Source organism: Antrostomus carolinensis, unplaced genomic scaffold (genome assembly GCF_000700745.2).
Source record: "Antrostomus carolinensis isolate BGI_N321 unplaced genomic scaffold, ASM70074v2 scaffold17183, whole genome shotgun sequence".
Taxonomy (NCBI): Eukaryota; Metazoa; Chordata; class Aves; order Caprimulgiformes; family Caprimulgidae; genus Antrostomus; species Antrostomus carolinensis.
Window position 1 is genome coordinate 1 of NW_010307426.1, and position 13,373 is coordinate 13,373.

Consider the following 13,373-nt stretch of genomic DNA (forward strand, 5'->3'; position numbering starts at 1 on the left):
GGATGCGGGGCTGGCTCCTGCCGCTGTCCCCTGACTAACGCCAGTCAATGGCCAGCGGGCACATCTCCTGGCTCAAGCAAGGGGAAGGTGGTTCTCTCACCCCCAGACATTCTCTGGGTACAGAACTGGCAAAACGACATCTGGAAAAGCATTGCCAGGGAAGGGGCTGATGTCTAAAGCTTTTCGAGTTGTCGTTTTTAACATCCATCTTCTTCTTTGTTCTTCCAGCATTAAAGATTGGAAAACGAGGCTGAGCTACTTCCTGCAGAACTCTGCCAATTCCACTAAAATGAAATCTAAAAAAGTGGGAAAACACCGCACCTACTTCAGGTAAGTTACAAGAAAGAGACTTTGTTTAAATAACTCGGGTGTTCTGCAAAAACAATAAAGCTTGAGCACTGGACTCTAATGTTCTCCATCTCTTTGTGCAGACCTTCTCCTGAAGAAGCACAGCTGTGGTCAGAAGCCTTTGACGAACTTCTTGCTAATAAATGTAAGTTTGTCTTCAAAAAGTGACATTCAGGAGCAAAGCGATGATGAAGTTTATAAGTCTGGAGGAGATTGCTTCCTTGCATGTCAGCTTGTACCTTTCTAACATAAATAGCTTTGATTCTGGTCTTGAAAATTAAGTGCTTTAAGCTGTTTAAAGTCAAAATTAATTGAAGTGCTCTTTAAAAAAATTGTAAAGTAATATTAAAATATCAAGAATACTTCATTGTAGTGGATTTTTTTTCTGCAACCCTTGTAGTTAAAAACATACCTATCACCTTGGCTTTGCCAAATGTAGCTCTCAAAGGAAAAGCACTCAACAGCAGAGCAAAAAGATTAAGAAATAATATTACCACTTGCTTTTTGAACTTTAAGTCATCCTTTCCATTGCAAAAAATATTCCAGAGGTTTATAGCACAGTCATAAATATTAACTGCAGTGTAGAGGTTAACACAGGAGATCCCATCTAGAGAGAGGGGTCTTTTTAATATGTGCAGGCATTGCAAAGGGGAACATAGCAGCTAGAAATGGCTTTCAATTTTTGTGTTTATCTAAAAAGTTACTAACTCAAAGTGAAGCCTGCCAAGCTGTTAGAGAATTTATTTGTTTGCATAAATAAAATTCCACATAAATGTGGAATATTTTTTTATTGCTATGATATCTCGGAAAGAACCAGACCAGAACTGCAGCAAAATGATTTGGTAGAAACATATGTGACCCCTGGGTAAATTCAAGATTCCCAAAACCGTTAGTTGATGTGTATTTTTTTTTTTTTTTCCCTAGATGGTCTTGCTGCTTTCCGAGCTTTTCTGAAGTCTGAGTTCTGTGAAGAGAACATCGAATTCTGGTTGGCCTGTGAGGACTTCAAGAAAACCAAGTCACCCCACAAGCTGACATCAAAAGCAAAAAAAATCTACAATGACTTCATTGAAAAGGAGGCTCCCAAAGAGGTAAAGAAAACCTATTTAAACATAAGTGCCCTGTTTTAGGAGTTCTTACAGTTTTTATTTCTCTGAACTCACTGTAAGGTACAGATGCCAAACTGCACTGCACATACCTGACTATTAATATCTGTGTCTGAACATAACTCTCTCCCTGACTGCCTTTTCACCAAGCTGGAAAATGGCACAAGCAGTAATTCAGAGACTTTCCATCTTAACTGGGAAAAGTCAATAGCTGCATTTAATGCTTGTAACATCTTTTGAGTTTAGCACTGAAAGCTAATATATCTGAATTACTTGGGGTTTTGTAGAAAAGGATTTTCTTAAAGGAAACTTCATTAATTTGACCCTGTAGTAATAAGGTCTTGCCTTTTTTGCGTCTTCAGAAATTTTATGGTGTATTATACTTACTTCAATTCAGTTCTCAGAACTAAATGTCTTTGTTTTATTTCAGATAAACATAGACTTCCAAACCAAGAACATGATTGCACAGAATATTCAGGAAGCCACACATACCTGCTTCAGTGCAGCACAGAAGAGAGTTTACAGTTTAATGGAGAATAACTCATACCCACGGTTTTTGGAATCTGAGTTCTATCAGGAGTTGTGCAAGAAGACACCCATCACCAGAGCAGCCCAGGGGACATGAGTGATGGAGAAGAGCAAGAAGCAGCCTCTCAGCTTATAAGGAAGCAAGCCACAGCTCATGGCAGCATCCTGACCTGAAAGACTGAGATATGAATGCTCAGTCTGTTTGCCACAGTGCAAGGACAAATACTGACTTTGGTGCAAAACTGATGGCAGTGTGACACTGTTGGAGGGCAATCAGAGGTGGTGGCAGAAGTGTGCCAGGCAGCTGCTGGCAATGTGCTTCTCTGCAAGTGCTGCAGTGCAAGGCGATGCCATCCATTAGCCCAAACCATATGGTGTAATGAGTTCTGTCACAGCTGAGGTGGAGATGCCACAGGTCAGAACAGAGCTTCCTTCTTGGAAACAGAAGCTGCTCTGTGCAGTTGTGCAGTGCTGGCAACTTGAGTAATTCATTGTGTGTTTCTTTTTCCTAAACATCAACCAGTGTTGCTGTCATCAGTCACTTGGTGTGTTCACACTGGTTCTATAAACTGCTTCTGGCAGCAAGGAGATGGGTTGGGTTTCTGTGCAACTTCCCAACAGTAACAGCACTGTGCAGAAGTGAGAAGGGATATAACTCAGTTCCCAGAGGAACTGGTCCTGCAACTAACGTGTGCAGGGCTGGGTTGTGTCAGCAGGGCTGCACAAGGCCAGACTGAGGGCAAGACTTGGCCAAGGTGAACAGGAGCTGTACAGTATTATATTTATATGTGGATTATGATTGTGTTGAATGCTGCAATAATGTCATAATTCTGTCTTGAGGACAGCAAGCTTCAGTGAAGTCTCTTACTGTTTTTAATAAACTATTTTGATACAAATCTGCTTTTGTTGCTTGTTTTGCACACACAGAGATATACTATCTGGTACTAAACTCCAGAGGGCTGGGACTGCATGTCTTGGGTGTGATCTTAATAGGGCTAATATTAAAGCAGTTAGTTCTTAATCTGCCAGGAAAATGTTTTGTTTGGGGTTTGGTTGGTTGTTTTTCTAGTTTGTTTGGTTTTCTTACAGAATTAAAAAAAAAAATACCGAATTTTTTAAAAAGCTTAACAGGGGAGGTATATCCATTACATCCTCTGTCTTAATCACCTCCCTATGAACCCAGTCTCTAAGACAGTGCAAGGCACATGACATATGGCTACACATGACAGATCAACTAGAAAGCAGCAGTGGGACAGTGAAGCAGCCACAAGCAGGTCATTGGATGCTATTTGGAATACAGACACCAGTAGTACAGTTGCTCTTGCAACTCTGCATCAAACAGGGCTTGAGAGAGCTTTAGTGTCAGGCTGTAAAACCCACACAGAGACAGAAGAGGTGGTATTACAGTAAGAGCAGCGTGAGTGCTTCTTAGCACTTATTCCATGTCAGCTTTTCTAACCAACAACATCCAAAACCAGTACTTCCAAAACTCTCCCTCATCTGTCAGTTTTGTGACTTGTCTGAACTCTAGCTCTGCTGAAGTCCTGGCTCCGGCTATTTTTACTCCACTCCTCAGTTTACAGCTTTAATTTCTTAATTCACATTCCACAACAGCCACTATAATGATCCACTTCTCCAAGCATCAAGAAAACTCATAACTACAGGATTTTCCACTTCAACTGCACATCCAAAGATCATTCAAAAGCAACTACTTCATGCATGTACATAGGTACTGGAGGACATATACCAGCATGCACATATAGATACACACAGATATGTATATCTCTTATACCACCCATATACATGCAAAGAAGCAAATATGGTGCAGGCCCCCACTTTGCTTTAGCCCCAGTTCTGGGTCTGTGAGAGCTGGCTCTCATACAGCTAAACTTGCTGATCACTTAAGTCCACATAAAACAAGCACAAGAAAAACTGAGCCCAACAATTTACTGCACCAGTTTTATTTTCCAAGCAGGAAAAACAGATTTGGGCTGATAATTGCTTTTGTAATCTAATTAAATAATTTGAAAAGCATAAAAATAGCCAGAACTATACGTATTAATGACTCAGAGGTAGGGCGGGAATAACTCCATGAAGCTTCATTGGCTTCAGTGAAGCTGCATTAGGCTGTGCCAGTTTGGGATGTGGTAATTAACCACTGCTGGTGTCTGGTTTCAGGGAAAGAAACATTTCTAGTTTCAGCAGGTGCCAGAACTACTTATAGCACAGTATGTAGTTCAAAGGGGAAATTAGGTGGGGCCGTTAGGTAGGACAGCACTGCCTGGGGGCTGCTCTTCTATACTTCTTTTTAAAGATTTGAATCATGAACGTTGTTTTTTAGGAAGTATGTGCAGGCAGCTCTGTAGCTTCCACAGAGCATGCCACCAGGGTAGCAAGCTGACCAAACCCTGCTGAGTCCTGGCATGGTCTGTCTGCACTGTGCAAGAGCCCTGGTTTCAAGGCTCAGCTTTGCAGCAAAACAGTTTGGTGTATCAACAGGGGAAAAAAAAAAAAAAGTTGAAATAAAAATCTTATTTTTAGTAAAATGCAACACATCTGTGCACACAACATTCCTTCCAATTATTGCTTTTCCAGTTTTTGATATGACCCCCGTTTCCCCAGCTCCCAGGGGTAAGCTTTGCCAGAAAAAAGGGCACTACAGGCACATTGGGAGTGCTGCAACCTCGACAGATTGCTATGAAAATTTCCTGGAGAAAGACAAAACCAATGATTGCTGTAAGAGATGCTCCTTCCCTACTGTGGGCAGCCTTACAGCTGCAGTTAAAAATGGCACTCTGGTATCAATGCCAGTTCATGCCCTGCTAGCATAACTGATGTCTGCGTGTAGAGTCAGGGGACATAGAACTGTGGGAAAACATCATCAACAAATTCAGAATAAAGGCAACTTTAAACTGGCCATGTATCACTTTTTAAGCCACAGTCTCACAGTATTTGGTGCTTTTCTGAACTGCTGGAGGCAAGCAATTCCCTTGCTTTCATATCACAAAACCCCACATTTCTCACCTTTATGATTGTGAAGAAAAAATTGAAATTGCAACAGGAGTAACTCTAGCAATTCTCCAAACCAGAACTTAAAGCAAAAGACTATGCAGTCATTTAAAAAAAAAATAAAAAAAATAAAAAATCTAGTTTTCTAAGCTGATCTGATGATTTTGGGAAACTAGATAATGAGTTTTAACTGCCTACATCTGGCAACAGCCTATTTTTTTTTAAGGGCAATCTGATGGAGAGTCCTCCATACTATCAAAAAGGCAACACATAAAGTAATCTCCTAAAAGAGGAAAACAAAGCAGCTGACCCTCAGCAAGTGCCCACTGTCCCAAAGGCTGGAGAAGACCTCAGAGAACAGGGTGAGCTCAACAGTGATGCTGACTCACCACTCCAGTCGAACGGGAAAGCAAAGCCACTCAGTAAACAACAGCCATGCAGAGCTTTTGCTCCATCTATTTATGTATTGTGGCTGAAAAGTGTACCAAGACTATAAATAAAATCTGCATTTCCACTTGAAATTCCAGATTTCCAGTTGGAGAAGGGGACACTAATGACGGTTTAAATGGCTTTATAGGCACGCGTATGCGTGTGGAAGGGTTTCTTGGATGAGACTTCATAACTTGGCAACTAGTGTGGAGCAAAAAAGTGACCTTTAGAAGTAGTTTTAGCATCTTCCTGGATACTTTTTGGGGGTTTTTTGGCAAGTTTGATTTACTGTGATTCCAGCAGGAAAATTGGTCGGAACCTGGGACAGCATCCCAAATTCATCTTCCATCAGGTGACCAAACATTCCCAATGGCTCCTCCTCATCCCACCAGCACAGCAATACTTGGTGTCCATACGGCTCACATGTGCCAGGACCAAACTACTAGGTAAGGCTACTACATCAGCCCAAAGCCCATCCTAGAGACAGGCCAGGAACAGGGCTTGTGACAGACCTACCTGCAATGTAGGGTCCTTGATACATCCAGGAGAGCAAGCTAGGTAGGAAATTGCACCTACAGCACACTTCAGAGGAAACAAATGGCTCTCAAGGCTGAGCTTAAATAGAGCCCTGGCTGATGGGCAGCAGGTGTGGGTGGGGTCCCAGAGGGGGCTGCCCAGGGCAATTAAAGCCATTAGCATCTGCAGGGTCCTGACACAAATATGAAGGAGCTGTTTTCTGAGGGTTACTGGGCTAGCTGTATGGGTCTATCAGCTTATGACCTGAAAGCAGTCTGGATTTTTGAGGAGGCTCTGCAGTCAAATTTGTGGTGAACACCCCAGCAATTAGCCTTGGACAGTTCTCTAGGTGTGCTAATTGGCATTACCCTGAATGCTAGAGCTGGGAAAGGATGGCAGGCCAGCACAGAAACCCAGGGAAAATAGTCTCACTGTTACCCTACGTAGGAGTTTAAAATATGAGACCTTTGGCAATCTTTCATTAAAATAATCATTTAGATCAGAGTTTCCAACAGCTACAAAGTACCCATGAGCAGCAATTAAATGATGTTCCATTAAAAACATTAAATATTCCATTCAAGATAATCTGATTGACAGAAATTAGTACTTATGTTCCCCAGCCAGTTTTCCCACTTGGGATCTCATGGAATAAGTTACAATTCTGTGTTGGAGATTTAGATCAGAGAGCAGCTCTGTGGCTTCTTGGATGGGAGCCTGACTTTGGGCTTTCAGGGGACATGGTACTAATATAATATTTATAGGGCTCGGAAAGTCGGCTGAACAATAAGGGAAAGGCACTCCGGAGCAGAGCCGGATGGTTATTGAGCTGGTGTGTTCCTTTGCCTCTCTGGATGCCCAAGGGACATTGGAATAACCGGAGCATGGCAGGGCACGAGCATTGCAGAGGGGCAGCAGGAGCTGTGCTAGCACCTTCCTTTATCAACTATTGCTTTTAAAGGCTGACAGGATTAATCCTTTTACTGGGAGTAGCTGGAGCTGATGGGGCTGAGCTCGGGAGGCGAATGGGTGCTGGGGGGGAGCCGTCCTTGCCATCCCGGGGCCATTGCAGCTGTGGCATGTGCAGATGTCAGAGGCTTCCCTTGCTCTCAGCAAGCTTCATACTGCGTCAGAGAGATTATCTGTCGTGTGTGCCTGCCCTCCCTGGCGTCCGCCCAGGCTCAGTACGTCTGTTTGCAAAGCTGAGCTGTCTCCTGACTTGGCTGCAATTGGTTCCTGCTGTTTACTTTCCCTGATACCCACTGTGGGCTGGGACCAGACATCGGAGCAAAGGGAAGAATGACTCCCAGGCAGGCCAGGATTCTTCCAGCCACCTCCAGTGCCATCGGCAGACTGAAATGCCACTTTTGCTGCTCATCCTCCCTGCAGGCTGCTGGGTTTTGGAGCAGGGTCCTTCTGATTTCAAAAGGAGAGGTCAGCTTTCTCGGCAGCAGCAGCCCTTTGAGATGAAAATGCCAGATAAATAGCAGCGTAAATGGGTCACAGTTGAAAGCTGAGGAAAAGATCAGTCGTAACCTTAGGATCAGATAGTCACAGAGCTTTATGGAGGGCTGGGTGGAGTGACATACTTACATGATCCCACTGGCTGCATTTTTATGATGCTATGGAGATCACACTTATTTCAACAGACTAATGCTTCTATGAACACATAGGTAGCTATTGAAAATGTATGGAATTTTCCCAATAAAGCCTCTTGGCTTCATCTTTTTAGAGGAAAAAACAAGGTACTCTACAGAGCTGGCTGTGAGAAGAGGTTGGGTTAGCCTAACACAAAGGGACCGATTAATTTTCATTTGTAATTCTGACAAGAAGGTAATGTCTCTAGAAAGACACAAATTAGGGTCAAGTCTGTCATTTTGAGGAACTTACTAAGATCCAGGAGTCAGCTCAGCATCCGTACAGCTCTTTCCATAAGGAAGGAACAGTGGAGGAGTCTTTTGCCCGCACTAAAGCAACAATATACTACATCGCCTTCTCGATTTACCTATGACTGACATTTGTTCATTGGGCCTGGACTCCTAATCCTGATAGAAGCTATCACACCTGTGGGTGCTGCAGAAATGCTTTGGTTACCCCCAAGACTCACTGCTCTATGTGTGCTTTATCAATGCCAAGAAACTCAAATCCTTGGCAGTCACTTGCCATAGTCTGGCAAGTGAAATGTTCGAACGCCTGGGAGAGTCTGTGTGGCAGAGCTTTTTTCAGAGCAATTTCCCAAAGGTTCAGGAGCCTCTGTGGGTCTCTCAATAATGTTAAGAGTGTTCCGTGCCTTGGAGCTGCCTGAGGGGACTGTTGGTGCTGTAAAACAACATCATGAGCTATGATCATTAATCTCTGGAGCAGCACAGTCTGTCAGCAGAAAAAGAAAGAGGTGGATACAAGTGTAAGAACAATACTTGGCATCAGCTTTCATACCTCCTTTGCAAATTGGATCCTAAGACAGTTCCCAGCGAAACTGAGCTTCACTCAGGCTTGGAGACTGTCCTGACGCTGGCAGTGGTCACTGAGCACAGGTCTTCACACCATGACTTAGAAAATTCATGTCCAGAATGGAGCAGTGGGATTTGGACATTTAATATCTAGGACACAAACAGATCATCTTTCTAGAGATCAACATTTAAGCTAAGTGTTTAGATATACAAAATCTGAAAAGGCTTGAAGAGCACCAGCCCTCCCTTCTAGCCAACCTCCCTTCTCCTCTTCACTTCGTCCATCCAAAAATGTCTTCTCCACAGTGTAAAATATTACACTTGCACAATAATATCTTGAAGCTGTTTGGCTCTGAGGAAATAGGAGTACACAATTTTTATGAAGTGTGGTTCTGAAACACACACCTGTAAACCATTTCTCCTTTTATATATTTTCTTACAAAACCAAAAAAATTACAATGGCATAAAAACCACTGTGCTCTAGAACAAGCTGACTTTGCACACTGAAAAGGCACTTGTCTCTTGGTGTCCTCACGCACTGTAACCTCTGGAGAAGGAACCTACCTCCCCCACACAGGAACTTTAGCAAATGTCTTTGTATTTTTTTTCTCAAGGCTGGTAATTATGGGGGAACCTCCTGAAAGTGGCTCCTTACTGCATTCCCCTTTCATGGCTTGAATCAGCAGAAACACGTTTCTTAATCAGCTCTACTGGCCACCATAAACCAGTTAGTTACTCTCTTTCAGTAATTTCACTCCTGTGAGAAAACCAAACGTTTATCAGGGCAACAAACTAATGACAATGTCTAGTATTGAAAGGAGCACCGGAAAGCAGCTATACAGGCTGTAACCCACACCTCAGCTGATGCACCTACCCTGCAACGTTCCTCTCATATTTAACCCAGAGTAATTATTATGTAAAGCCTAGTTGAGCAAAGTCTGGTTTTTTCATGGTGTCCATCAAGGGTTTGAGCAAAGTGTTGGATCTGGTGTCAAATAATCCCAGTACACCACTGAACTTGTGCCCTCCACAGTGCTGAGAGCTTACAGAGAGATAACCAGCTCAGAGAAACGTCAGTGTTGCTCAGTTAACCACCAGTGCTGCAGCCAGGGATGCCCACAGCCCTTCTCTAATGTCTTCCAAGCAAGGAGCTTTACCTCCATCAGCAGGTTAGTCACTGCTGTCTCAGTCTGTGATAGAGATGGGGAAACCAAAACACTGATGAGTTAAGTGACATATTTAAGAGACAGAATGATATATTAGGAAATGTAATTATATATACAATAACATAACATTATTTAGGGATCTTCAGCTCTGTGCAGAGCAATTAAACCAATCCAGAGCACCCAGGACATCTCAGCTAATGTGGTGTAACTGAAACCGCAAAGCAGGGAGGATGCCTATAATCGCCTTCTAATAGCTAGCCCCCAAAAGTAGCACCTAGAAACCTCAGAGGAAGGTGAGTCTCTCTGAAACACCACTCCAGCAGTCAGTGGTATGCTTTTAGAACAGAAGCATGACTCCAGCCCAGCAGTCTATCTATAATTAAAGGAGTACTGCAATGGAAGAGAAGCACCCTTGGCATGGGAAGTGCCTTCGGTAGAGAAGACAGAGCATTTCGGTCAGGGCAGATGCATGGTAGGGAGCATGGTCAAAGCAGAACATTGTACAGGGACTGGCTGGACACTAGCAAGGGGAACAAACCTGCCAAGCATTTGCTTCAGCCCCAGGAATCACCATCAAGTGAAGGTTTCAGCAGCAGCCTCAGGATGGGAGAGTCATCCCCTGTTTGGACGTAAGCAGGTAGAATCAGTACGGACTCGGAGGGGAGTCCCTATTGAACATATTTTCCACTAGAAAGTAACAAATGACTAATGATGATGGCAGTCATTAACAACATGACAGGTTAGGAAATAACATCCAAAGACAGCAGCACCTCATCTGAGTAAGCGTGGGCTGGTGGAGCATCGGCCCTGCAGCTGCCTGGGGGGAAGGCTGGGCTCAGGCAGGTGCTGCTGGTGACAACGGGAAGACTGGGAACGAGTGCCACCAGAAACAAATATGAGGGGAATAAAGTACTATTTACAGGCCAGAACATGTCAGCTGCAGGGTTTGCATGAGGTTCTAGTGCCATGAACAATAGAGAAGTGTGGATGAAATGTCACTACGGAAGCGTGGGTGTAGCTGATAGCAGATTGCCAGCAGATAGGAAATATTCCCCCCCCTCAGATCAAAAGGAGCTGGCAGAAGCATCACTGCTTGCACTCCCCAAGGACAGAAATAATGCAGCTGCTTTGCTGCTTTACTGACAACAGTATAGCATGTGCCTGTGGGAGTTAATATGGCCCAAATGACATTTTCCTGGAACAAGCTGCTTGTAGAACTGATAGAACCACACATGGATACACTGGGTTATTTTAATAGCAGTTTACCAAACCCAGTCACTTTTGGGTAGCTTTTTTTTAAATCCCAACATGCTGTTAACATGCATATTGAAGGACCTTGAGCAACATTGCCAGCTGGGTGACAGCTGTTTGGTCACATCCTTCCCATCCCTGCCACATGGGTGACTGACAGGGCACAGGATATGGCTGTGCTGGGACAGCATCAGCATTCCTCAGCAAGCTTTCCGTCGGGTGCTGCTAGCAGCATGGATTCAGGGAATTCTGCTCAGACAAACGAAGGATATGGTTTCCATGTTACGCTTTGGTATGACGTACCAGTGGCAGCTGCTTTACTGGGAAGCGGGACAGTCACGCTCCCCCGCTCCCTCCCCTTCCCTGGTCCCTGCACGTCCCTCGCTGCCCTTGCATCTGATTCAGCAGCTGTGCAGCTGCTGTGGAGCTGGCTGAGCAAGCTGGTCAGGCTGGAAATAATTTTTCTTTTCTGGGGGGATTTGTTTTCCATGGGATTAGATAGCTGAGCCAACTTACCCTGCAGCCACCCAGATGCTAGATGATGGTGATGGGGAAGAGAGGAACACACTGGTGGGGTCCCATGGCCCGACGTACAGGAAGGTGGGGCTGACTGACCTCGAGGTTCAGGTCCCTCATCACCATTTTGTCATACTTTCCCCTTTACACTCCTCCTCCATCTTCCTCTGGCACATCACCAGCCTCTTTGCAAGGAATGTCATTCATCTGGAAGTGGCACTGCTGATTTTCTGCCCCTCCTTCCTCAATAACCCAGCCAGACCGGTCACATAGGAGCACATCAGGAGACATTCAGAGTCTGTGGGAGCAATGTTCATGGTGATGCCCAAATAGGGAAGCAGCATCTTGGGTTGGTTATTATGCAAGAGAGGGCTTGTTGGCTGGTTTAACATCCAATAAATTGTTTCACATTGCAGATCACCTGAATACCTATGGATGCTGATCAGCCTTGCTAGGAGGTCCAAGGTTCAATTATGGCCTGAAAATAATTTTAGCACACTGGCAACATGAGCTGATCAGAGTCACTGGCGTAATGCAAATGGGCAAAAGTGTAAATGGACAAAGCTGCTCAGCACCATCATTTTCCAAAAAGAGCTTAGCTGATTTCCAAATGGAGCTAGAAAAGCTGTGATGCAAATTCATATCTTCCAGCAATACATTTCAAGCACTCGGTGACTTTCCAGTGATGAGTGCCATTTCTAGAATAAGTTAAACCCATGCTGTTACAGAATAGGGAACACTTTATAAGTACTGTGTAGATTTTTATAAGGCAAATAGCAGATTGAATAACTCCTTCTACAAGTCCATTGCCAGGAGCCAGTGTTAGGGGTGATTGGGGTAGCCAACTGAATTTGCTGCTTTCTACAGTACTTCAATATGACCAAGCAGTGATATCTTCGTTAGTTAGGATCAGACTGACTTAATAAAGAATTCAGTATATTTGAGAGGAGGGTTAGTTTTAACTTAGTTTGTTGATGCTTCTTTCTTACTGTGTAGTTTATAAATATTGTCTCCCTCTCATGCACTACCCATAACAGAGAAAATGATTTACTGGAAACAGGCACAACCCAGCAGCAGCAGCTGGAGCTCTTGTTATTGACTGCATGGCCTCTGCTGCACTTACCAGACTTACACTTTGACTAAGGCCAAACAAACTAATTCAAATCAAAGCAAGAACTTTAATGGTTCTTGCTTCAACAGCTTCAGCTTTCCCTGAAAACTTGCTAAAGTTTCATTGAATATTTATTTAGAGTACATATATATTTCTCCATAACCCATAACTCCCAGTTTAATCTCTCCCCAAGAAGCAGGGAGCACATTACTGGCAATAGGGATGAAGTGATGTGATTGACCCTGCTGCAGTTTCAGAAACACTGAAAGACTTGGATAAGTTGATGTAGCGGGTTACTTTCCCAGACGCTGATGCCTGATGATAATTATTTCTATTCTTGCAATCTTCTCTGATTCCCCAACTACTCTTTCTATTTACTGCCATAGCTGTAGTATTGCAAAATTCAGAGAATCCTTTTCACCCACATTTCCTCCTTGTCAGGAGTAAATTCAGTTGGCTATGGCAGATGTCTTTTTTTCTCTGTCATCTTTTTACAAACAAAGAACCCAATCTGTCCTTGGTTCCTAAGAGCTGGATCCAAGGGAGAGGAAATGACTGTGAGATGACCTTGGAGCCAGGTTTCTGGTTTGAAATACCTTCAAAATGTAGCTTTTCTGTGTCACTGAATGATCACCAGTTACTGACGGGCGCATCTTGAGCTGCATACCGCCAGCACAACTTCCCTTCCATTGACCTCCGCAGCAGCCGCTCTCCTCCCAGAGGGAGCGTCTGGTGTGTGTTTTCGAAACAGATTCCTCACGCAGTCGGCATTTAGATTTCCGATTAACCTTTCATAAGAAGTCGGGTTTGTCTGAAACCAAGCTGGGGATGGAAGCTTAGCCAACATCACTCCAGTTAAGTGACACCTGCAGTGACACCGTCTCGCTTGCTTTCAGGGGGAGGATCAAGCCCTGCAGCTCAGCTTGAAAGTCTCAGCTTCAAGGAT

General features: G+C 44.0%; 1 protein-coding gene across 1 annotated transcript; it reads left to right on the forward strand.

Annotated features, from left to right (window-relative positions):
• Positions 1-228: 228 nt before the first annotated feature.
• Positions 229-2,079, forward strand: RGS2 (regulator of G protein signaling 2; the record flags this gene model as incomplete). The annotated part of the gene is made up of 4 exons (XM_010165429.1): positions 229-330; positions 432-493; positions 1,273-1,439; positions 1,885-2,079. Coding segments are annotated over 4 exons (526 nt in total), but the record flags the coding sequence as incomplete, so codon positions are not given.
• Positions 2,080-13,373: the final 11,294 nt, after the last annotated feature.